The sequence below is a fragment of the Heterodontus francisci genome, chromosome 19 (genome assembly GCF_036365525.1).
Source record: "Heterodontus francisci isolate sHetFra1 chromosome 19, sHetFra1.hap1, whole genome shotgun sequence".
NCBI lineage: Eukaryota > Metazoa > Chordata > Chondrichthyes > Heterodontiformes > Heterodontidae > Heterodontus > Heterodontus francisci.
In genome coordinates this window covers 37,511,101-37,538,338 of record NC_090389.1, presented here as the reverse complement: position 1 = coordinate 37,538,338, position 27,238 = coordinate 37,511,101, and the positions used below count along the sequence as shown (strand labels likewise).

Here is a 27,238-nt window from a genome sequence, read left to right as displayed (position 1 = left end):
TTCCCTCACACTGTGCACAATTCCCCAGCTAAAGAGGCAGACAATCTGCTCACATGCAATATCCTATGTGGGATAAGTAGCTCAGCACATAGGGAATCTATTGTCTCAAACCCATATTCTATCATTCCACAGCACCGCTCACTAATATAAGGTCATGCTGCTTATAAGACTACCAGAGACTTACCTTTTAATACTGTTTGATGAATGCTATTGTTTGAGTAAAAAGGTAACCATAAAGAAAATGTAGGCCAAATATGGTAACTATTGCAGTGATCCAAATAAAATCTAACCTGTATTATATGTTGAGTAACAATAGTTAAACTTACTACATGATGATTTAATATCAACACAATGCACCAGTGAAGGCAGCAATTACAATAGCTTTTATTTTTAAGACAGAAATAATATGGTTATGTATATATAAATCTGGTAATGTACAAAAATATTTCGAAGCATTTAAGAGCAACCTCTCCATTTCTGAAGCGATTTAACAAGTACATTAACCAGAATCAGCCACTTGCACGTAAATCAGTTTGTTCTTTTCTAGCATGAAACCTGGACTCACGCCAGGTTTGTAAAATCCTCTGTATTATCAAGATCTGCAATGAGCAGCAGGCAATTCCTCTTAGGAGACACCTCTAAGAAAGTCTGCTGTGAGGTCGTCTGTGAATGCTGGGACTGTGCCAAACTCTGAGCAGGCAAGCTTGTTGGTTTGTGCTCTGAAACGCCAGAATTCTCAACAGCAGATTTTTCACAGTGCTCTGAAAACCCCACTGACTGCAACTGATCTGCAAGTTCTTCTATCAGTCTTCTTGGGTGTGATTTAGCAGTGGAAGTCTCCCCCAATGGGCATTTATCTGGATACCATGTGGGATCCATGTGCAGAGTTTCTTCATCACACTTCAATTTGATCATATCCTCCTTAACTTTTACATCAGTTGCACACAAGCCCTTTTCGTATGTTTCATCAGAACTATTACAGTTAGATGAATCATTTTCGCACAAGTCAGACTCTCCTAAATCACCGGATGAGCTATTTGATTCCTCACAGTCACTATCCTCCTCTGTCTCACTTTCTGACTGGAGTGATTCGGGGCCACTCTTGCCTCGTTTGCTCTCATTTTCTTCCTCCTGAACAAATAGTGCTGCTCTCTCCAATTCTTCCAGCTCGAAGCCCAAATCATTCTTTGTGACTTTTATATTCCACAATGACTCAGCCAAGGATGCAAGCTTCTTTGACCTACAGGGGAAAATAATAAATGTTTCAACCAGTATATTTATTGAGAATACATTATTCCAATATCTTTTAATATTCTGAGCATTATTTGCTGACCTTTTATAGAACATTAATAATTGAAAATTAAAACTTAACAATGAGCATCATCCAGGATAAGGACTTTATTTGAGTACCATCATTTTTGCCAACAACTTTAAGCATCAGGGCAGAGAATTCACTCATCACATTTAACTAAATCAGAGCAATTCTAACTTCAATTACATGGCCAATTTTATACTGCTAGTAAACCAGATTTCATATAAACCAGACAGTGCTTAAACAACTCTATTATGTCACTCTGACATTGAGATCCCACCTCAGATCTATGGATTTCATAGTTACTTGCCAGGTATAAACACTCTGAAAACTTGAGAGCAGTTTGGATATCTCATTAGCTTTGTGATGCCTATGTCAACTACCAGTGCCAACTTTGAATTACACTGATTATGGATGCTATTTTGCAGATTTCACTATTCCGTGACTTCTGTACTTATGCAAACCATCATCTCAGAGAATTATGCTCAAGCAATGCTCATTAGTGATAGCAGGAATGGAGAACAGTGTGGAACTTTGTACACCAATAGGAGGGCTGCATCAGCTCACTTCAGCAACTCCCTGAAGTTATGACTTACTCCTCCAGTACAGCAGTCAGCAACATATCACATGGTGCAGTAGTGATCCAAACAGAGCAAGACATGCTTTGAGTTAATCAAAAGTACTGGAGGGCCGCCAGGTATCATGAAACATAATCCTTCTGGAAAGGAAGGGTATGAGGAGAAAATGGGAGGATTAAAATAAAAATCTAATATGCATCAGTTGCAAAACTCACATAGGAACAAATGGCTATTGGAAATGAATAAATCGGAGGACTGCCCAATCACAGAATGGATATATATACACATGGTGCACAACACTGGAGTGTTCCAGCTTTAATATTTGATTTGCTCAGACTGCATTTTGAGCCAGACTGTAAAAATTCATGGTTCAGGTAAGACAGTTAACTTCAGTGATCACAGGCTAGGGAAGCAAGAGGACAATAAAAAGCTAACAAGATTCTTGGTCCTGATCACTATCCAATGATCCCTGCTGGAAACAGAACACGAGGACAGATCTGAGAAGGTACAGCACATTCAAGGACTTTGAAGAGATTGCAAGGACAGACTGATCATTGGGAGTGAATTTGCTACCCATTATACACCCCATCCAAATTTCCTTTCCATTCTGGCAATTCGTACCACTGCTGAAATTGAATTTCACTTCCATAATATCACCAGATGGAGGGAGAGTTGCCTCAACTCAGAGGCCTTGTACCAACCACACACAGTACACTTTAAAACTGTCCTGAGTCAAACATGTGTTCAATCCTTAAAACAGTTAATTGCAGAGTTAATACTAGTTTTATTACAGGTTTCTTCATAAATACTTGTGTATATTTATACAAAATACAAAGTGAAGAAATGGCTTCTATATTTCTTTCAAAGAGTGTATAATAGGTGGCAACTGCACTCCAGTTGATCATTCTGTTCTTGCTACCTTTTCAATCTCCTTTTCCTCTTTTAAGTTCTTGAATATGTTGTTAGTTCACAGGTTTGTGCTCATACCTCCCTGTAAAAGGAGCTAAATATTTGGGCAACCTGTTTATCAGGAGGCAATTTATCAGCTTAATCTTGAGGTTACTTTTCACAGCTTGCAGTATAGATTCTGTGATGCCTGTGGTCATTTAGCAAATGAGATGACTTGCTACAAGCCTGACAGATGACAATATAAATCCCACAGCAGTCGTTTGAAAGCAATATAAATGGATTGTGAGCAAGTGAGACTATTTAAGATAACAGCAGTGACAAATAGCTGTACTTCTACTGTATGTGAACTGCTTATGCCTCTTAATGCTTCATACCTATTTTTAGAACAATTAGAACAAAATGCAGAACCTTTCCATATTAAAAATGCATTAAAAGCCCCAAGCTGGAGCAACATTACTGGCCTTGTTTAATCTGCATATTTAAAATCATTCTGATACACTTGTCTTATGATTTAAATATATAAATAGAAATCTGTCAAGCAGGGGTCTCCAAGAATAGCATAAAATATACACTATTAAATATTCTGCTTCACAATGCTTTCCATGGATGGCATTTTAATTCACCAGAGTGAATTTTTAAACTTTTCCCCAACATTACTATTAAATTACCACCCACTGAGCTTTAAGATTTATAACGTGCCTGTGTGGGAGAAAAACGCTTGACATAAAATATCACAGAAGCCAAACCTGAATTGGAAAACCTCAGCCACGTAGTCTGTTAACCAAATCTTTCGGCAGTATTAACATTCACTGCCCTAGCAGTAGGTTTTCCAAATTCCACTTATTTGATCTGTTTTCGTGAAGTTAGATTTTTAACTCCTTTCATATTCCGCAAGTGATATTCAGGAACAATGCTGGATACACATTTGTTTGTCCCTGAGAACGCTGCTCCATAGCAAGCTGTTGTGAAGCACACAAGAGTCGCAGTGATGATATTCTCCAGCTTCCTGCAAGATAGCATCTGGCATTTACCAATTACCCACCTTCCCCCAAAACTTCCTCACCAGTATCTGGCTGAGGCATGCCAGGCTCATCAATATAATATCAATACCTGAAAAATAATGAAACCCCTCAGGGCAAATTTGAGGGCTACCTGTATGAGAATGATCTTGTAAATAAAGCCAATGCCATTTTAGAGGGGGAAGGTTTTGCCTGACTTGACTTTTTGAGGGTAAAATGTTCCAAGTGGGCGGTGAAAACCATATGACATTGCGTACTTAGATTTTCAAAAATACTTTGATAAAAGTACCTCACAAAAGGCTGTTATTAAATCTGAAAGCAGTAGAAATTAAAGATACCACCTCATTGTGGATAAGGAATTTGATTTAGCAAACAAAGCAATAAGTACTCATTAGGGGAGTAATGCCATAATAGGGACAGGTATTGGACAGAGAGTGACAAGCAGTTACTGACTTGAGGAGAAGGCAGAAAGCTTTCGTTTAATTTATTCACGGGATGTGGGTGTCGAAGACAAGGCCAGCATTTATTCCTCATCCCAAATTTCCCTTGGGAAGGTGGTAGTGAGCTGCCTTCTTGAACCGCTGCAGTGCGTGTGGTGCAGGTACACCCACAGTGCTGTTAGGGAGGGAGTTCCAGGATTTTGACCCAGCAACAGTGAAGGAACGGTAAGATATTTCCAAGACAGGGTTGGGGCAGAACTTGTAGGTGGTGGTGTCCACTGCCCTTGTTCTTCTAGGTGGTAGAGGTCACGGGTTTGGAATATGCTGTCAAAGGAGCTCTGGCAAATTGCTGCAGTGCATCTTGTAGATGGTACACACTGTTGCCAATGTGTGCCTGTGGTGGAGGGATTGAATGTTTAAGGTGCCGGATAGGGTGCTGATCAAGCGGGCTGCTTTGTCCTGGATGGTGTCAAGCTTCTCGAGTGTTGGAGCTACACTTATCCAGGCAGGTGGGAGTATTCCATCACACTCCTGACTTGTGCCTTGTAAAAGTGGAAAGGCTCTGGGGACTCAGGAGGTGGGTTACTCGTTGCAGAATTCCCAGCTTCTGAACTGCTCTTGAGGACTTCCAGGGACACTCCCTCCTGACTATACCACTGTGCTGCTACCTCCTGCCGGTGAGAAAGCGCACACCCCGGTATAGTGGTAGATGAGTTCAGAATACTGACTGAAAGTCATACTCACAGAACCATTAATATGCCAGGCTCTTGCTCGACTAGTCTGTGGAACAACTATCCCAATTTTGGCATAAACCCCTGGATATTAGTGAGGAGGACTTTGCAGGGTTGATTGGGCTGGATGTCACTTTGTCGTGTCCGCTGCCTCAGTCAATGCTGGGTGGTCCATCTGGTTTTATTCTTATTAAAAATTTTTGTTGTGGTTAGATACAACTGGGTGGCTTCTGAGGCCATTTTAGAGGACAGTTAAGAGTCAAGCATGGTACTATTTTGAAGAGAAGCCCTGTGGGGGTTTGAGGTGGCAGGGGAGGGGGTGGTTATCCGGAGCTTCCCCGCCAAAATTTACCCCCCAATCAACATCACAAATACAGATTCTCTGGTCATTATCCCATTGCTGTCTGTACTTCATTGGCTCTAAGTGTTTTAGGATGTCCAATGGTCGTGAAAGGTGCTATATAAATACAATGCTTTTTCGTTCCTTCCCAAAAGGACTTTAGTGAACTAGATGGATTCTTAAAACAATACAGTCATTGCATGGTCATCACTACTGAGACTAGCTTTTTATTCCAGATTTATTTAATTGGTTGAATTTTAATTCCCAGCCGCTGAGGTGGATTTGAACTCATGTCTCCAGATAATGTGTCTCAGTCTCTGGATGACTAGTCCAGTAACATGACCACGATGCTACCGTTCCCTATTCTGGTAAGAAAAGAATAAACTATTTCTAAATCTCAAACAGCATTTTGTGCTAATATTTCTATAGTGAAGAACTGACCACTGCTTGTACAGGACATTATATTACTTCAATTACTACATTTTAAAACTGGAACCCATTAAGAAACAGTACTTCCAAAGTGCCGATAACCTGAAGGTAATAAGTCTTAACCTTAACAATGCAAGGCATTTTTAAACCAAATTGGATTCCCAATTAAGTGGCAAGCTATGTATGAGCACCATGGCAACTGTGCATATTTAAAAGTACCACAGTTCAATCCTGATAAACACCATAACTAATTTACTAAGAAAGGCTACATGTGGACCTGGATTTCGATGAACAGTAGCTAAAAATAGTCGATTTGCAAATCTTTGTACTATGGCATATTTAAATATTCATTCAGTTCAATCCATCCTAAATGAAAATATTTCACACAAAAGTGATTAGAATACTAAAGGGTACTGGTGTGTCCAACTGAATTTTGATAGTGGACTGATTATGTTGTACTTACTGACACCTCACACCATATCATACCAAGGCATTGATGCAGATTTTATGGTAGGACTAACAGTGAGGCTATCAGCGCTCAGTTATTGAGTAAATTGGACAGCAACTTCCAGCAACAGCACATGCACAGTTAGATAAGGAATTCAGAAAGTTGCTGTATGAATTGCCCTGCTCCTCCACAAGCTTCATTATAACGGTAACTCACCGAGAAATTCAGGAGTGAAATTTATGTAAGCATGTGAAGTTGCAGTAGTTACCCACTAGATACCCACAGAACGCACTAGAAAAAGTTAGGGCTTGTCCATTCAAGTGTAAGCAAATGTTTAAAATGCATGATAATGCTTAATTACTGTCAAACTCCTTCTCAGTCTTTGAAAATTTACTTTTACAAATGTGGAGTCCCTTTCCTTCAGATTTTAATTATTGTTGGAGCCTTTAAAAAACAAAATTCACAATTTTAAACTTTTTCTTTCAAGTTCTTTTATCCCCTGTCTCTCAACCCCATCTTTCTTTTCCCTCACTTTATTTTGCTTTCTGTACATGATTTGGCACTGAATTAATTATTCTAGCTTATACTTTGTGGTTCAGATCCGGGGTGCATCAATAAGGATTCTTCAATCCGATTGGCTGAAGAGACATGCTGTTGTTTGCCTTGTTCACATACCTGTCCAAGGCACCAAGCTGAAATGGATTTCTAATTATCCTAAGTTGCCACACAAAAGCCCACAAAAAGTCTGTGAGCAGCTGTGAGTATAAAAGAACGCCAATGTCGCCAGTTTGCTGCAAATTGCAAAATCGGGCTTTTGTTTCACTTGTTAAACCGAATTCTAGCCATCTACTTGAAACTAGAAGGTTCAAACTAAAAACTTGTCCTCATGCAATCTAGAATACCTGCATTCTATGCCCAAGCAATTTTAATACATCCCAACACTAACTACTATAAAGCATTCTTTGAATTCAGTTCTCAATGGGATTCCATTGTATTATATTCATAACGGGAGTTCATTGTCCCAAATGAAAGATATCCCCATCCACCATCTCCTCTCAATTTCTTCACAGCATGCACCATGCCAAGCTGAGTATAGGCAGCTGATCTGCAACCTGACTTCTCCACAATTCCATCGTGCTATCAGCCATTGACAGGTATTTGAATGTGTCCTGGGGCAATTGGTTCTTCAGTTTTCTCTCCATTTCTTTCTGCAAGGAAGCACCTGTCCTCTAATTAGATGAAGAATCCACAGTGTGAAGCATCACTGTTCCAAACTTATGTCTCATCATTTATCTCTTACCATGATCTTGTTCTGATGAATCTAAAGTAGCAAATTCAACATATAAAATGCAAAACGGCATCTCTCCATTCATGTCCAAGATATCCAAAATCTAAAAAGCACAGAGCTAAGCGAAGTCAAGAAACTCAAATTTGCTTTTGTAACTACCTCTCCTGACTTGAGGAACTGTAGTTTACAATGGAAAGATGAGGTAGAAAGGTCGAAAGGTCCCAATCCTCTGCAATTATCTCTATGACTAATAGTTGTCTGCTCAATATTAACTGCCAAATAAGTACACTTCGATTCTAGTTTGCTATTTTCAAATGTGCACAGAACAAAATTACCGGACCTTCTACCTCCACTGGATCTTCCTAGCTTATGGTGAGCAGAAACAGGATAGCCTTCAGAACAGAATAGTCACGCCACCATTTTCAAAGTCAGCATATGGGCTGGGATCAATGCAAGAGAATTTGAAACCAGAGAGTCATTTATGGCACAGGAGGCGGCCATTTGGCCCATCTAGTCCATACCAGTAGAGAAAGAACTCATGACTCCAAGAGGAGTATACTTGGTTTTGAAAGCAAGACAAAAATTAGTTTTTTGGGCGAGCTCCACAAGCTTTGCTGGTTCTGCTTGAATGCAATATCTTGTTTCCAAGTTCCTCCAAAGCTCCTCACCCTGGCACAGAAGTATAATTACACAGCAGCAAAGCTTCTCACCAGGTTGGCAGAGCAAAAAGGGGAGGCTGAGTTAATTTAGTCTTCAAGGAGAAAAAGAAAACTGCATGCCTCCTTGGTAGCTTGTCCAAAGGAACAGCATATCAATGCCCATGGAGAGTCACACTGGACCATCCAACTCTGTAAAAAAGGGGACAATGTAGCAATGAGATAAATCAAGAAAAGGAAACACCCCAGATATAGAAACACAGGCTATATAACAAATCTGACAAATAGAACAGGATGGCGTAAATCTAAACTTTTTCTTGAAATGTTTCACTTAATGTAGGCCAACAGGTTAGTGAAGTATGGCAGTACATCAGTTTTATATGGCTGCAAGTAACAGAAAATAACTTTTTCAGAATGCAGCATTTTACAGAAAAGATCGTGCCATGTCACAGTTAGATTGATATAAATAGTTACTACATCTGGTTTCTAGCAGCTCTACTCCAACTCACACTATCAATCAACTTTTCACCACTTCCTGAACAGCCACCACGACTATAAAACACACAGCAACTGTTTCATTTCCTCTGTTCAAGCCTGGTAACCTACAAGGCACGACACAGCCATACAGCACAGTCAACTGACTGCAGCAAGCTGACAAAATAATTCATGACCATGGAAAGCACAAATGAAAAGGAACTCTATTTCTACTAGAACAAAAGGCTGTAAAATCCAAACATTCTTACCAAAGAAAGTTTTTCCCAACATTTTCTTCCTCTTTTCCTGAAAGCAGTGACCAACACTGAGGTACAGTTTCATGAACAAGGCATTGGAAGGTTCAAGGCACTTAAATAGCCATTTTTCACTTTTCAGTCAACAGCGGGTGTTAGAAGCTTATTTGGCAGTTGCGGCTTCACAGATGTGTCCACCGTTGTCCTCAATCAAGGTTCACTAAAGTGCACTTTCAGCAAGGTTCTGACAGAAGAGCACTGGCCCATTTCTCTCTTACATGGTTCAGGGACACAGAGGCGAAGTGTAGGATCTCCTACCTGCCTTAGCGAGATCAGCCAACTCAGGAAAGACCAGGACTTGAACCTTGGGCTTTTCTGAACTGTATGACTCAGCATTACACCACACTTTTTTTCCCCCATGTAAACAAATTTAATACCAACTTAAAAACTAAAGCATCAGGTGTGGAGGGCACGTTGTACCAGATCTTGACTGCAGAAGTTACAATAACATTCATTTGGCTTCTGTTGAGACTAATTACTGGCTACCCAACAGATCATGTAAAACAAAGCTTTTCACTGCAGATAACATTACTGCATTCTAAAACTTCACTTGAGAAGGCCTGAATTTTTAACATTCCCTCCATTTCAATCCCATATATAAACCTTGCATTACCTAATATCAAGAAATCTGTCATCACTGGCATAAAACAGCCCAATATTACAATCTTTCCACAAAAGCATCTCGGTATGGAATGCACGGTGGCTTCATCATTCCATTCAAGATGCATGAAACCCAATAGACGCTGAGATACTGATTTCCATATTACACAGCAAAGTATTTAAAGCAGCAAGATGCAGATATGAAATCCATACACCAGCAAATAAGTTTACATCCTCTTTTCATATGTTCAGAATTATAACCACCTTTACACTGTAGTGTTTCAGCCAATTAAGAGGGGATCTTGGAGGCCCAGAAAAAAATCAAGATTCTTTTGGCATACTGTGTTCATGGCACTCACTAATATATTACGAGTTCTCAATTCAGCTTTGAGGGACAATTTTAGGATCAATCTTAGACACCTCCTTAGACCTGAACATTACTAAGAACGTCTAAGTAATGGTTAAATAAGGCTGAAGGTCTGTACGTATTAAATTATAGAAGATTAGGTAAGGAGATGGCCAAGCAGCCATGTTTCCTGAATTTAATATCTTTCTTTTTCAAATAGTCAGCTAATTCCCCTTACATGCCAGACTGATTAAGCTGCAATAGCCACTTGTAGTAAAGCATTCCAGATTCCTATAATCTTGTGAAAAACATTTTAACTCCTCTTTTCGGCCCCTTTTGTCAATTCTGGGCTGCTGCCTTCTTGTTACCCTTTCACTGATCAATGACAACCTCATTTTATCATTGACCCTCTAAAATCATTCAAATATTTGGAATAGTGTTGTTAAAGTCTCCTTCGCTCCAATAAACATCGCCATAGTTGTATTTTTATCATAACTATATCCTCTTATCCTCAATATAATTCGAGTGAACTTGCACTGCATATTTCCCATAGAGTACCTGTGTCAGCCAATGAATTGGAGGCAGGGTGGGACTCACAACAGGATGCACAGCAAACAGTGTATTTTACAGCAAACAAAATCAATTTACTCAGCAAGCAGCAAAGCAAACAAAGTTTATTTTAAAAAAGACTAATAACTGCAGCAAAACAAACGCATGACAGAAATGACAGCAACTTCTTTCAATAAAAGCAGAGTGATTTTTCCAGCAGAACACAGGGAGTGGAGGATAGTTACATAATACAAATTATGGGCATGAAATCAATCCCATTCACTTACAGCAGTGCAGGTTCCAAGCGTGATTGATGGGACAATTACCCAATCATCTCCATTCTGGATAGGAATTGCAGTGTCACCAATAGAAGCCTTGGGTGCACAAACCTGCTAAATACAATTACTGTCAGCAAACCAATGCTTTGTCCTGACTATGTTATCGCCTCACTTTCAGATCAGATAATCAAATGCCTTTATACATCAAAACTTTGGACCTTCACACGTTAGGCAAACAAAGTATAAAGTACTATATTATGAAATAGGCTTTGTGAAATGTTATTAGTCTCAGAGATCTACTCAAGTGGTTGATATTCTTGTGGGAGGAAGGAGGAAAAGGGGAATAAAATAGTCTTTTTGAACTCAGATCTACCATTTGTGCTTTCTTATATCTACTTTGATACAGGTCTCAAATATGGTGTACAAACAGTATGTCTCCATTTCAAATATGATCAACAGGCATCCAGATCAAAAGGCAAATCTCAAATGCCTGGAACAAGTCATATCTTTAATGCCTCAGATGCATTTCTTATGCTCCAGCACTAGTAAACTACACTATTCAACTACAGAGGGCATCACAATTGACCAAATTCTGTCCACTCCTGATGTTGGCACCATACACTTTCTAGAGGGAGAGCAGTTTATGCCCTTCCTAGCAAGGCAACAGACTAATTGCAGCACTGCCGAGACCAACAAATGCAGCTCAGATCAGGCAGCAAACCTGATCTGCGTGAATCAGTGTCAATACCATTGAGCCATTAAAGAAACCAAACACTACTATAAGGGGTTAATGAGTGTTGCATGTATATGAAGTTTTTATTAAAGAATCTGGGAGGATAGCCTGATGTAATCCAACTTTTTAAAATCTTAAATCCATGATTATTTCCTGCATTTATTACTCCCTCCAGTACATTCTGGGAAACCCAGCTAGATTAGCAACTCAATACTGCTTTCAAGATGTCCTTGGGAACACAAAGCAACATCAGCTTGACAATGAACATCTAAAACAATGTGCTGACATCACATACAATGAGACATAGTGAGGAGTTTCTTGTTTATAGTTGAGAAGTATTTACAAAGAAAGTCACCAGTTCTGTAGTGCTAACTGGTCTTGACCTTTATAATAGTAATGTATCTCTGAAATGGTTCATAAACAATTCCAACTACTTTGCTTTCAGACTCTCTGGATTACAGTTGCACAGTTCCCATCCACCCTCCAATACTTTTTCTACGCTGCCATTCATTGTGAAGGTCACAGTAACTTTCACGCATAGGCCTCTAGCAATGCAATGTGGGAGTCCTGGATGAGTTCTTCTCAGTCCCAAACTGCTGAAGCCAATGCACTAATTGGTCCCGATTGCAATCGGGACCTTGCTGGTTTTGTCTGTTTCACTTCCACACCGGGTTCTGCACTTATGGGGAGGAAGGTGAGTGGAAGCGCTCCAAACATATTCTATTATGAAAATTACATACTTAAGTATGCAAGTACTTACATACTTTGATCATCCCTTTACAAACTGACGATTTACGCAAGGATTATTGACTTCCAAACTAGAAATCACCAATATTACCAACATATTCCATGTTCTAGGAGACCAAGCAAACAGATTAACAGCAAATTACATTTACTATCTAAAGGCTACAAAATCAAAAACAAAATGAATGCAACCATTGGCTCCTAATCACCTGTACCACACTAGGTTAGCTAATAGAATACTTCATTCATGTGCCACAGTCTCACTATATTGTCAACTTGCTGCTAGCCTGAAGTCATATCTACTTGGTCCAACTTGCAGAGTTTCTTGATCGGTCAGTATTTTCCACATTTGTTGCAAATGACAACCAAAAATAGGAACGAGAATTAATGAGTGAAATCATGCCTTTCCACGGTTATTCTTCTGTACTTGGCATGCTCCCAACAACAATCCCTGGAACACAAATTTCAAAGTTGTGGCAGTGGCTGCACTGCACTTCACAAATTGCAAAACGTGTGCCAAATAACTGAAAAATATACTCATTGATACTTTGGTGGCCATTTTAAAAATGAGAAATTTGAGCAGTGATGCAAACAGAAATAACGAAGAAACAGAAAATGCAAGAAAGAAACTGTGGGAAAATATGTAGCGGAAGCAATGCGAGCCTTCAAATGGTTCAGTAGTTAAATATGCCATGTGGTGTGGCACTGAGCCAGAAAGATCAGGGAAAATATTAAGTCCCGTCTTCAGCCTGTGCTGAGCTACCAATTCTCAGCAAGCAAAATGCCAGATCATTTACACACTTTTACTGTACTTTTACACTTGGAGGCAACTCTGTTTTGTAAAAGGGGACATTAAGGAACTTGAGGGTTCAGTGTTCCCCATCTTGCAAATGTGATTTAAATAAAACAGCTCTTAGATAGTGAGTGGATGATGCTTTCATTCTGCATTCCTTCCACAGATGAACCTTTTATATTATGGAGAGAGAAATATTAAATTGTGCAAAATATCAAATTAGGATAAAAAGGAAATTAGATGCAATTAGCATTTGCAGAAAACACTCGTCACAGCTCAGTGTACAAATGTTTTTCTAAATTTAGTGAATTGGACAAAACTTGTGCGCAAATGAATCAAAAGCAAATTTCTGCTTCCTGGGCAATTATAACAGGTGCAACACTTGCCCATTTGCCTCTTTCCATACACAATACCCGCTTTACCTTTGGCCAATTCAAGCCTTAGTTATTTCCCCCCATTTTCTTAGAAGCAGGGTGTGTATGTTAGGTCCGTCAGTACTGGGAGGAAAGGTGTGGATTGCTGCTTTTGGTGGATACCCTCTTGTGCCGGGGATGTTGCTGTGCTTTTCCTTTTCTTAGGTGCTGACAAGCCTGCTGTGCCTGTACTTCCCATTTATACCTACTTTCTTCAACTCCCATTTTTGGAGTATGCCTAGTTGCTTTCCATCTTCAGGCTCATTGAATGGCTTTCGGCCTGTTCACTGATCAATTAACACGTTAACATTTTTTCATCCAGACCATGCTGTATGACACGAGCGAGCATTCCTGATACTTGATTTTTTTTGTTTTAACCTGTTCCCTTCCATCCAGCTTGTTTTTGTTAAAAGTTCCCTTATGTCCCAAATTCCAATTCTAATTGGGGGTCTACACCTGAAATATTAACCGTTTTTCTTTGCAGATGTTGATGAATCTGCAGTAATGTCCAACAGCTTCCTTGTTGATAAAAGCAAAATACCGCAGATGGTGGAAATCTGAACTAAGAACATAAAGTGCTGGAAATACTCAGCAGGTCAGGCAGCATCTGTGGAGAGAGAAGCAGAGTTAACGTTTCAGGGTCTGTGATCTTTCATCAGTCCTGAAATGTTAACTCTGCTTCTCTCTCCACAGATGCTGCCTGACCTGCTGAGTATTTCCAGCACTTTATGTTTTTATTTCAGCTTCCTTGTTGAATTCAATTTCCAGCATTTGTCACTTTTCCTCAATTAGTTCATGCACTCCCACTCTCCATCATTTATGCATTCTTGACTGAAAGGGCCTATTATATTCAAGAATTAATGTCACGAAAACATAATTTTAATTGACTCTTCGATGAATAATCAACATCATTGAATTTTAGCTCACTCAAGACACAGATACTTCCTTTTAAAATGCAAAAACTGTGTTGACCTGTTATAAAACTTTTGAATTAAATTGACACAACAGCCATAAGCAATACACTGTGAATTACTAATCTTTCAAATAGCACAAAGGATTATGTTTTCCACTATCGTGAAGTATGGTGGACTTTCCAATAATACTTAGGGGGACTAAGTACAATCTGTTCACAACAATCTCACTAAAAAAAGCAACTGGACTTGATTATAGTCCATCTTTACATGGTCCTAATAGACCACATTTCTAAAACAGCTTAGGTGCCAAACTCTGGCAGGAAGTCAAACATTTTAAAGGCAGTTCTCAATGCAATAGAAACATTAGAATGGAGCTCTAAACACTCTATACTTTCTGCTCATTGAAAAAACTGCTCCATTCCAACTAAGATATCAACAGGAGGAGGAAAAAATATTACTGCCAGCCTACAGAACTCCTGCCTTACCAAACAACATTCCTTGTGCTGACCTGGCCCTAAACGTGCTACACAGGCTACTGATCCCACCTCCATGTATGGACCCAACTGCCTTTTTTTTTCAGTGCAACTTGCAATTGGCATTAACACCATTTTTGTTTTATTATCACTGTTGAAAAAAAAGTGACACTTCCTGTACTTCCATTCCATATTTTTTCTGCTTGTAAAAGGCTGACTAACTGGTCAGAGTGGCAGTGCATTATGCAGTAATATCAATCACAAACCATGCTTCGGTGGATTTCTGTCAAGTCACCTCTTTGCCTCACCCTCCAATAAAAGTACGAACAGGTAGTAACACATTAAACTATCACTTTGAAACTTTTAAAAAAGATACTCAACACAGAAGTGGGAGTGCTGGTAAAGCCCACGTTAAATTTGCCTTGAAAATTCCAGCATTGAGCCCAATATTTATACTGCTAGGAACTCAAGCTTTATCATAGTCCAAATAATACTAACAACTACTTGTATTTACAGAACTGCAAAAACAAAGTTCCAATCTTCACTGAGGCACGAGGGGAAAAAAAAAAGAGACCACGAAAGAAATGTTAAGGGGAGTGGCCAAAAGTTTAGTCAAAAAGATGGGTCTTAAAATGAGGCTTAAAGAAGGAGAAAGAGGGGGAGAAATTTAGGGAAGGAATTCCAGGGCATGCAGTTTCAGAAGGCACAACCAATGATCGGCAAATGGAGAAGGAGCATAAGCAGAGGCTGGAATCAAGAGTAACAAAGTTTGAGTAGAGGATTCTAGAGCTGAAGGAAGTTACTGAAATAGGAAGAGCAAGGGATTTAAACACGAGGATAAGAATTTTAAATTTGAGATACTGGGGGATCAGGTAATACTGCAGAGTTGGAAGGAGGTAGGCTTCACGATGGAGAGAATTTGAGGTCAGAAATTCAGCTTGGGGGTTAATAAGATAATGACAATATGAACAGAATGGTTTAGCCAGACATAGTGATCAGGGAGGGGTTGCAATTGGTGGCACGAGTACAATGGCCTTGGCGTTCCCAGTCTTTACCTGGAGCAGATGGCAGCTCAGAGATTGCTTTGCTTATTCTTAAAATAATTTCAATGTATTACAAAAGGCAAATGGGAGGGGAGTTGCTCAATTTTTGTTGTTGATTCATCTGCCATTGATGTGGTCTACATGGATTTTGACAAGGCTTTTGACAAGGTCCCACATGGCAGACTGGTTAAAAAAAAAAAGCCCATGGGATCCATGGGAATGTCGCAAGCTGGATACAAAACTGGCTCAGTGGCAGGAAACAAAGTAATTGTTGACAGGTATTTTTGTGATTGGAAGGATGTTTCCAGTCGGGTTCCGCAGGGCTCAGTACTGGGTCCCCTGCTTTTTGTGGTATATATGAATGTTTTGGACGTAAATGTAGGGTGAATGGTCAAGCAGTTTGCAGACATTACAAAAATTGGCCGTGTGGTTGATAGCAAGGAGGGTAGCTGTAGGCTGCAGGAAGATATCAATGGACTGGTCAAGTGGGCAGAAAAGTAGCAGATGGAATTTAACCCAGAGAAGTGCGAGGTGATGCATTTGGGGAGGCAAACAAGGCAAAGGAATATACAATAAATGGGAGGATGCTGAGAGGTGTAGAGGACGTGAGGGACTTTGGAGAGCATGTCCACAGATCCCTGAAGGTAGGACAGTTTGCTAAGGTCAACGAGGTGGTTAAGGTCGCATATAGAATCCTTTCCTTTATTAGCCGAGGTATGGAATATAAGAGCAGGGAGGTTATGCTGGGACTCTATAATTCATTGGTTAGGCCACAACTTGAGTACTGTGTGCAGTTCTGGTCACCTCATTACAGAAAGGATGTAATTGCACCAGAGAGGGTACAGAGGAAATTTACAAGGATGGTGCCAGGACTGGAAAATTGCAGCTATGAGGACAGATTGGATAGGCTGGGATTGTTATCCTTAGAACAGAGGAGGCTGAGGGGAGATTTGATTGAGTTGTACAAAATTGTGAGGGGCCAGGATAGAGTGGATGTGAAGGGCCTATTTATCTTAGTCGAGAGGTCAGTGACTAGGGGGCATAGATTTAAAGTGACTGGTAGAAGGATTAGAGGGGAGATGAGCATATATTTTTTCATCCAGAGCATGCTGGGGGTCAGGAACTCACTGCCTGAAAGGGTGGTAGAGGTAGAAAACCTCATCTCATTTAAAAGGTACCTGGATATGCAACTGAAGTGCTGTAACCTACAGGGCTATGGACCTAATGCTGGAAAGTGGGATTAAGCTGGGTGGCTCTTTTTTCCAGCCAATGCAGACACAATGGGCCAAGAAGGTCTCTTTCTCTGCTGTAAACTTGCTATGATTCTATGACCACAAGCAAGGTAATAGAGAATATTCTTGAAAAAAAAAACACATCCTCCTGTCATAAGAACAGGTTTTCACAGAATGCAGGGAGATGCAGGAATGTGTTATAAAAGATTGGCCAGGTAAGCTCTATACAGCAAAATCATAATTTAATCATTTTTTGAGAGAATAAGTTATATCTGCTTATATGTCAAAGAGCAACTGAAGCTTTGAAACGCTGTCTTGTACCTAAAGTTGGAAATAAATATCTTCACATATGGAGTAACAGCGTAAACAAAACATATACAACAGTTCAAGGTTATTGATTCATTTTGTGCGAAGTGCTTTGGGTTATGAGATGTGCGATAAGGCATTAGTAGAAATGTTACTTGCATCTTTAATTGCTTTCATACTACACAAGATTTGGACCAACAATGCCAGTTCATGAAACATAGGTCTTGTGCAACTGGCTGCAACAAGATAAACGGTTGGATTTGCTAACACCAATGGCTTGCAAGTCTAGGTCTGCCTAGCTTCTGCCTTTTGCTAATCTAGCATCAAGGTTACAACCAACTGCGTGGGACCAATGCAGTTGGAACTAGCTGTGCCCATCTCATTTTGGCATTGCGTAAAAGCACCCTTTACAAAAGAGCTCACTCCCAAACTTTACAATTCAGTATTAGAACTGACTCAATAAAAATATAATTGGAAGAAAACGCTCAGACTTTACAACCTTGCAGCGTCCTTGAAAGCAATCTTAATCGTCAACTCGCCCTTCAATTTAAAACAAAGCAGTTATATTTCAATGTTGAACAAAGTAATGGTGTCAAAAGAGATACTTCTGCTTTCCGCCAGCATTTGTGTTTATTCAGGCTGCTATAATTCACCTAGCTGGAGGGCAAACACAAGAGTTGACTGATTATAACCTCTCCTGTCACTTGAATGACATGCCACAAATACAATTAATCCTCTGTTTATTTAAGAAACTTCACACTCTCCACAATGAACAAATAACTCTCTGCTGGCTATATTCCAACAAGTTACGTTGTAAAATCTAAGATCAGATTTCAGTGGTTAAAATGCCAGATGAAAAGGCAGTCACTGCAGGCTTGTACAAATACTGTAGAATAAAACTGATTCCACTGAAGGAACTGATTGATAAATGGGGAAACTCAAAAAAAATGAACAGATATTGGAAAACCCACTTTTAAATCAGTGATCACGGACATGTCCATTCCTCCCATCTGGCTACTTCTAGCTACAAGTTCCTATTCACTGATTAATTACTCACTATCACTTTTATTAACACTACACAGACACATGATCAATTTGGGTTGGATTTGAATAAATTCTCCTCTGATACTGAAGCAGACAGTGTAGAAATGCAGCAAGACCTGGACAATATCCAGGCTTGGGCTGATAAATGGCATGTAACATTCGCGCCACACAAGTGCCAGGCAATGACCATCTCCAACAAGAGAGAATCTAACCATCTCCCCATGACATTCAATGGCATTACCATTGCTGAATCCCCCGCTATCGACATCCCGGCAGTTATCACTGACCTGAAATTGAACTGGACCAGCCATAATGTGGTTACAAGAGCAGGTCAGAGGCTGGGAATTCTGCGAGTAACCCACCTCCTGACTCCCCAAAATCAGTCCATCATCGACAAGGCACAAGTCAGCAGTGTGATGGAATACTCTCCCACTTGCCTGGATGACTACAGCTCCAACACTCAAGAAGCTCAACACCATCCAGGACAAAGCAGCCTGCTTGATCAGCACCCCATCCATCACCTTGAAACATTCACTCCCTCCACCACCGATGCACAGTGACAGCAGTGTGTACCATCTACAAGATGCACTGCAGCAACTCACCAAGCCTCATTTCGCAGCACATTCAACCTCTACCATGAAAGGACAAGGGCAGCAGAAGAATGGGAACCACCACCTGCACATTCCCCTCCAAGCCACACACCATCCTGAATTGGAAGTGCCGTTCCTTCACTGTCGTTGGGTCAAAAACCTGGAATTCCCTAACAGCACTGTGGGTGTACCTACACCAGATGGATTGCAGCAGTTCAAGAAGGTGGTTCACCACCACCTTCTCAAGGGCAATTAGGGATGGGCAAGAAATGTTGGCCTTGCCTGCAATGCTCACATCCCATGAAAGAATAAAAATAAATTAGTACTGCTATTAATCAGGCACACATCAATGGAGATTGGGCTGAGGGGTGCAGGGAATGCTCAGATTTCCCCTAGCTGTCTGACATCTGAGCAGACTCTGCCAGATTGGCAAAACAACATTCACCTCTTGCTCACCTGACTTTACACATGGCCTACCACATTAGTAGATTTTTTTTTTTTAAAAACAGAACTAGTCTCGGCAGATATTATGTAAAATGGGGCAACCCTCCCCAACCCAAGCCCTCTTGTTATGCACCAGCACGATTTGATTCCAGAATGTGGAGTCAGAAACAAGGTTGAATTAAACACCTAGACAAAAACAAGTGTCTCACTTTTAAGCTGAGATTGCTTTTCAGTTGCTTTGGGATGTAGGTAGTGGGTGGGGAGAAGGGAGGGGAAATGCAAACTAAATTTTACAATGAGAAGCTAAAAGAAAACTCACGCACTGAGGTGCTAGATATTAAAACTGTAAAATACTAAAATAAGCACCATTTTAATGCAGCATTCAATACTCCAAAACAGTGTTACTAATTTATTTTAACCCAACATCCTTTTGGAATTGTAGTTACTGCATTTAAAGGTGAAGTTGTTGGCCTAATTCCCCTGGAGTTCAGAAGATCCCAGAGCAAGAAACAAGTGTTCTTGACTCCTAAAATCTGCATGGCCACCTTCCCCAGCCTTGCTCCACTGACTTACTCCATTGGCTCCTTTATGACTCACCTTCACAAATTAGCTGGAAAAGAAAGCTTCTGGCTTCAAATGCCACTTCGCCTCCCTTAATCAACAAATAAAACAGGAGAAATCCCAGTGCATGGGCGGTGGGGGAGATAGCAGAAGAGAGGGGGTAACTAAGCACAGAGGGGAAGAGTCAGGGCAGTAAACAAGTTTGCTATAGAAAGCATTTGAATGCTGTCTCCATTTAACGGCCAGTTAAATCCCAAACTCAGATATTCTCGGAACAATAATTTTGAGGTAATTCCTGGATAATTTTAGATGGAATTTGGGATTCAGTTTCCTCAAGGTCTTGTGATCAGCAAATTATTGTACACAGCAGATTTCTCTCTGACTAAATAAAACATGTAAAATAACATTTTTATGCCAGTTTACAAAAGAGACAAGAGCATAATATTGCTCCATTATATGAACTAATAGTCCATTCCCTTGCTTCTTACAAGCAGTAAACGTTTCCCAACTGTGGCATCAATTGGAAAGCATCTACTGCTGATGTATTTAATTACCATAATCTGCCTTTCACATCACATGGTACATATTTTTCATTTCAATCCCATAATACAATTTGATTGAATTCCTGTCAAAATTATATTTCTCTACTTTATTACATGGACATCATTACAAAACACTACACAAAAGTTCTGATAACACTAACAAGGTTTATCAAACAGTTCTTTGGTCTAGGTATGTACTGTCCTAATCCAAAATACAAACGTGCGTTGAAAGCACCTGCATGTGAAACTTGAAGCACTTCAGATTTACTGGTACAATATATCCTACCATCTGCTAGCTCCAAAAACATTGTCAGGATACTCAATATCTTCCCAATCCGTTAGAACCCATTCAAGACCAGTTCACATGCTGGATTCAGCAAAACACACTAATCAGGAATGCTTTTGAAATACAAAATATGACACTATGGTTTATACACGTGGGTTTTCGCCGGGTACTCCGGTTTCCTCCCACAGCCAAAGACTTGCAGGTTGATAGGTAAATTGGCCATTGTAAATTGCCCCCAGTATAGGTAGGTGGTAGGGGAATTGAGGGAAGGTGGGGATGTGGTAGGGAACATGGGATTAATGTAGGATTAGTATAAATGGGTGGCTAATGGTCGGCACAGACTCGGTGGGCCGAAGGGTCTGTTTCAGTGCTGTATCTCTAAAAATAAAAAATAAATAAAACTAGTTGCAGTACTAAATTTGCAGCTAAACACTGCCTGGCTCCATGCCTCTCACTCAGTGGCCTGGTAAGATTTGGAAGGAAAGTTATAACCCAAGCGACAGAGCATGGAGAAGTTCCAAAACATGGGCAGCTGAAACAGCCTCAGTGAAGGGGAGATGCAGAACTGTTCACAATTTGTAAACATTCCATGAGGTACACAGATGGAACAAATCTATTAACTGTGATTTGATGGGGAAAGAGAGGTGGGGCAATGCTTCGGAAGAGAAAAAGCTCAAGATAAATGCGTTTCTGTGATGATGGTATGTTTACAGAGACACCCAAAAGTCAACACACATTCCTAGCACTTGGGATTTGTCCCAATGGTCTATTGCATTCAGGCAGTGACAAGGGAATATGCTCAATGCCGGGTAAGTGGTCTGAGTGAACATGTACCTGCACATCATTTAGGCTGTGTTCATCCACTGTAGGATGTAACCTCCTTTTTCAGTTAGCTCTATCCCTTGATGTTCTCGCCCATATGGTTCCTAGCGATGATACTATGTCATCTCTCCACTGCAATGTACCTGCACAAATCTCAATCAACACTTCACTGCAGCCTAGCAAGCCAGAATAAGGAAGCCTCAGGCCAGCAGTCTGATCAGCTAGGATAAAAACACTTGCAAAGGTTGTCAGGGTGGGGATAGAGTGAAAAAATCTTTGTATATCCCAGAAACAAAATCCTCAGCTGCCACATCACACACCTCCCAATTTGTATTCTAACAAAGAAGGGAAAAAGGTATTTCATTCACTGTACCAACCAGCATAGGAATCTGGTCTCAGACATGAGTGATGGTAAATTTACATTTTAGAAGCAGTTGCAGTCTTTGAGCCAAAAAATGAACTCTTCTTGTTAATTCTGAACATTCTTATAGGAGTTAGGTTTCTTTCTTTCTTTTTTCTTTTGGGCCTCCTTATCTCGAGAGACAATGGATACGCGCCTGGAGGTGGTCAGTGGTTTGTGAAGCAGCGCCTGGAGTGGCTATAAAGGCCAATTCTGGAGTGACAGGCTCTTCCACAGGTGCTGCAGAGAAATTTGTTTGTTGGGGCTGTTGCACAGTTGGCTCTCCCCTTGCGCCTCTGTCTTTTTTCCTGCCAACTACTAAGTCTCTTCGACTCGCCACAATTTAGCCCTGTCTTTATGGCTGCCCGCCAGCTCTGGCGAATGCTGGCAACTGACTCCCACGACTTGTGATCAATGTCACACGATTTCATGTCGCGTTTGCAGACGTCTTTATAACGGAGACATGGACGGCCGGAGTTAGGTTTAAGGTATTCATAAGGGACCAATCCACTGATAAGGCTGCATCTATCCCTCTTTTGGTACAACTATAACATAGTTGGCAGCCCTACATACGTGCATGAATCTACAACCTCCTACAAGGAAAATGCAGAATTGAATACAGTCAACTTCATTAAGTTAAATTCCCTGTGTATATGTGTCATACTGATCAGGGAAGTCCCAGGTTCCACTTCTCGTCTACACTGAGTTACATGATCTCAACTAGGTGACAATATAAGTAGCAGGAGTTATAATTGGCCTCAGCATCACCAGGTGGTAAAAGAAAAAATGCAGTCATCGTTGCCACTCCTGATTGCTGTTTAGTGACAGGAGGAGAATAGCAGCTTCGGGCACCAGACAAAGGCAAAAATCTATTGTTATAAGCTCCTTCAAAAACTGTTGCATGATTTCCAATTGCCGTGCCTCTGACCCTCCGTTTGCTGATCATTCTGCAGCTATTGATCTACTCAAATATTCCCTCAGTACTACACTGGAATGCCAAGCTAGATTTTGTGCTCAAGTCTCTGGAGTAGCACTGTCTGCTGCTGTCAACCTCATCAGGTTAAGTTCCTTGTGTATAGTTGTGTCATATCTGCTGTCATCAACCTCTTGATTGAAAAAAAACCTTGTCCTAGCAAACAATGTTCCATCTTCAACCTGTCCTTTCTCTCAAGACCATGAATGCGTTGTCATCTTGCAGAATTATGCCCATTTCACCTGAAATTCTTTGTTTGAATCTCTCCAATCAAGTTCCTGCCCTTCCCACTGCCCTACCCAAAGTCAGGGAGGATTTTATCTGTGGTGCATTAAACATTTTTACTGTTCCTGCAGCCTTCAACACAGTGAAACACAGACCTCTACAAATGCCACTCCTCCATTTTTCAGCTCAGTGGGTCTGCTCTCATTTGTTTCCACTCTTGACGATCTGATCGTAGTCATGAGGATCTCTTCCCACCGGGCACTGTCACCTCCAAAGTCCATCACTTGCAATCTCTTCTACCTCCTCTTGTGACCTGATAATGGCTGCAGATATGGGGCCAACTTCTAAAGATAACACACAACTCTACCCCTCCAACTCCTCCTGTTTGTAGTCATGGAGGAGCTGTAATCTCCTCCATCTAAACACAGCTGAGATCAAAGTCATGGACTTTTTCCTCCAGCATAAACTGTATACCCTCTTCACCCACTCCCAATCCTTGCTGGATAAATGTCTCAGACTGAGGCAAACTGTTCACAACCTTGGCATCCTATGAGAATCTGAGCCCATAGACTCTCCATCGCAATGTCCACTTCAATATCACCCACTTCCACTCTTGCTTCAGCCATCTGCTGCTGAAACCCTCATTTATATATGTCACTTCCAGATTTGACGAACACAATGTCCTCCTGGATAGCCTCTGCCCTCCATAAACCTGAGCAGATCAAAAACTTTGCTGCCCATATCCTATCCTGTAACAAGTCCTGCTCACCAATCACCCTTGCCAACCAATGTTGAAAAATGTAATGTTCTGGTCATTGTATTTATCTCTCCATGGCCTTTCCCATTACTACTAAATAACTTATGACCCTACAAACCCCTCCCCCTCATGCTCTCAATTCCTGACCAACTTCTTATGCACCGCTCCTTTTATCTTGACTGTCAGCCATGCCATCAACTACCAAAATCCCAAGCTCTGGAATTTCCTCCTGCAAGCCCTCTGTCTCTCAGCCTCCTTCATTTTTAAAGGCCCTCTGTAAACCCGACCTCTTGGTCATGTCATTTAGTATCTGCTGAACTTTGGCTTTTTGTCCATTATTTCCTTAAGCTTCTATGAAGCACTTGGGGACAATTTCCTCAGTAATGGTGCTGTAGAATTCCAAGTTGTTATTGTTGGCCCACTTACAAAATAAGCCACCAGCGAGCTATCTCTGCAGAAGATCTTGTTAGGGCTTAAGCCAGAAACCGCATTCATGTCATCAACACAAAAGCAGATGTATTAAACAACAGTCTTCAACAGTCCACAGGTCACCAAAGAATACCAGCAGTGCAGCTTTGAAATTCTCTTCTCTTGGCTGTGCAAGTTGTTCCAACAGTATTGTGGCTTGAAACTTTGCTCCTGGTACTTGTAACTCAAAAGGCAGAATTAACTACTTGTTCAATAGACTGTTTGGCCATGCTCAAGACTATTATAGAACTTTTATTGCCCACTGACATTTCAGTACAACATGCAAATCTCTGAGCTCCCAGTAACCAGCACGACCATTTCATATATCATCTGTTCTGGGTACTGTGGTTTTTGCCTGCACCCTGTTGAAATGCAAACATTTTAGACGCAACTTCTATTAAAAGGCATAAATTGAAATGATGTGCCTCCAACCCCATAATAGCTTCCTGCTGTGCACTTGCTCATCAGAACTGGGAGCTCTCTCTCAAACCTGGGAATTGAATAAAGAGCTGCATAAAGTTTAGTTAGAAATTTACAAAATAAGTTTATTTTCTATTTGAATGCAGAAGTGAAAGTGTCAACACAAGATTAATCCTAGGATAAAGATCAGACATTTGAGGGCAAAGCACACATACAGAACAACCATGTGTCCAATAGCAGGTCTTAGTTCTAGTGTTTCAGACAGTATGCTCAGGTTCCCTTTGGTGACTGGCAATGGGAGACAGAAAACAATGGAACGTTCAGAATAGAGGAAAGGTTGTGCATGATCGACTATGGAGTTGGGCAAAGAACAAAGAAATTGTAATTCATTGAGGGCCTCTACTGTCAGGAGGTGGGAATTGCAACATTTCAGTTGCTGTGCTGCTTCTTAGATCAACAAGTCAAAATAAATTTAAAAAATAAGACAAATCACCCATTCCTCAAGTGTTTAGTAATCTCTGCGGCTAAGACTAAGCAGCTCTCGTGAATTACTTATGTCGAGAAAATAAAAAGTCAATACAGAAATATTTTGTAGCTTCAAAAAAGTATTGCTCGCAATACAACTTTTGTGAGTGAATTACATACTGGCAGAATTATTAACCTGATCAAATGGATACCTCTGTAACTCTGTTAAAGCCAATTATTTGCAGATTACTTCATTATTGCGCATCTGAGAGTAAGTACAATGTTTTTCTGGCAAAGCAACAAGAGAGATCATTAGGTCTTTACGCCAGAGAAACCAGCTTATTCCCTCTTTACTTCTGAGAGTTCACCTTCCTTCCCCACCCACCCCCATTTATATCAGTCTCATTTATTCAACAATAGCAGTTAAGACTGAAAAAACAAACTGTCAAAATATTCTCCTTAAGTATAACTTTTTCCTCTACAGGGATAAAGTGACCTGTAAAAGCAAAAAAAAAGTAAATGCAGCATCATAATAGATTTACTTTCTCAATCTTTCCCTACAATAAATAACAGCGAACATAATTCAACACATTGGTACACCTTATATTTTCAGAACTGATTTATTGCAGCTTTTAAATCCATTTTGATATAAAGGTGAAGTACTTTCCTTTTAAATGAATGATAATGTCAAACTGAACTGGAGAGATACCAGATAACCGATACTGGCAACCAGGAGCCTTATTAGCAAAGACTAGATTAACAGCTTCCCTGAGGAACTGGGCAGCTTGTTGATTTATATGCAATACACTCAGTGAGTACTTCCACCAATCAATAGAGACTTCTTGTACCAGATATGCTTTCAGTGAACTGATGTGTACAACAGAATGAAGCCCCTTTCCCACAAGCGCCTGTACCTTAACTCAGTCAACACTGCACAAGCAGCTGTGCATCAAAATGCTAATACAAAAATAGTTAGTTTATTGATTTAAGTGATGTTCAACGGCTTTGCAGGTTTCTTAAATTCTACTTGCTACTATCTTAAAAGATGTGGCAATTTTATCAGGAGATAGAAACGTGTTCATGAAAAGGGAAATATCTTTCAGTACTTGAGAAATATTCCAGATTAAAGCAATTCACCTAGTTTGAGAGAAAATACCTCTCTTGCAGTGACCTTTCATGTTTTCCTCCTCCTCCACTGAAGGAATGATTCATTAGCACAGCTCCAGCAGTCATCCAGTACCTCAGTGACATGGGTATCTTTTATATGAACTTAAGCAGTGAGCTTCAGCAGGGTATTTTATCACAACTGAGCCATACCCTGCTCTCAACCAATGTCTGCAAGTAAACTTTTCAGCAGGAATTCCATAATTAAAGATTCAGAATAAAACCAGATTTAGTCTGAAAGTTAAAAACAGTAGGTGAATCATAGTTTCTTTTAGATGCTTTGATTCAAATGATACCATAGACATTCCCCAAAATGTTCTAGATGTCCTATGTTCAAGTCACACGTACAATGTAGGTCGATCCTTTATTATAAATTTGGGTCTCCTGCAGACAAGGTCAGGTTCAATAGCATCAGTTACTCCCATAAGTGGATTCAACATTCCAAATATCCCTCAGCAGACACTCAGTGCCAAGAATCCAATTATATGATAGTGTAACCCAAAGGTTAACAATGATACCCCCTCAATCTGAACCAGATATTTTTGTTCTTTGTGTGTGCCTCGCCAATATTCTCAAAGGTGAGCGGAGAAAACACCTGGTAAGATGAGGCCAGATACGGATCATTAAGGATCGGACTCACTTAATTCAATTTGTTGTCATGTAAAAAGTACAAAAATAACAAACACTACTCTCTCCCACTTCAGTAGTCATCTTA

General features: G+C 40.3%; 1 protein-coding gene across 4 annotated transcripts in view; it reads right to left on the bottom strand.

Moving 5' to 3' along the window:
- Window positions 1–366: 366 nt before the first annotated feature.
- The window catches only part of shq1 (SHQ1, H/ACA ribonucleoprotein assembly factor), a 156,849-nt gene continuing 129,977 nt past the window's right edge, over window positions 367–27,238 (bottom strand). For all 4 annotated transcript variants that reach the window (XM_068051504.1, XM_068051503.1, XM_068051507.1 and 1 more), the window contains one exon: window positions 367–1,240. In XM_068051504.1, coding sequence (XP_067907605.1) covers window positions 562–1,240 — 679 coding nt within the window. In that variant the 3' untranslated portion in view covers window positions 367–561. The remainder of the gene's footprint in view (window positions 1,241–27,238) is intronic.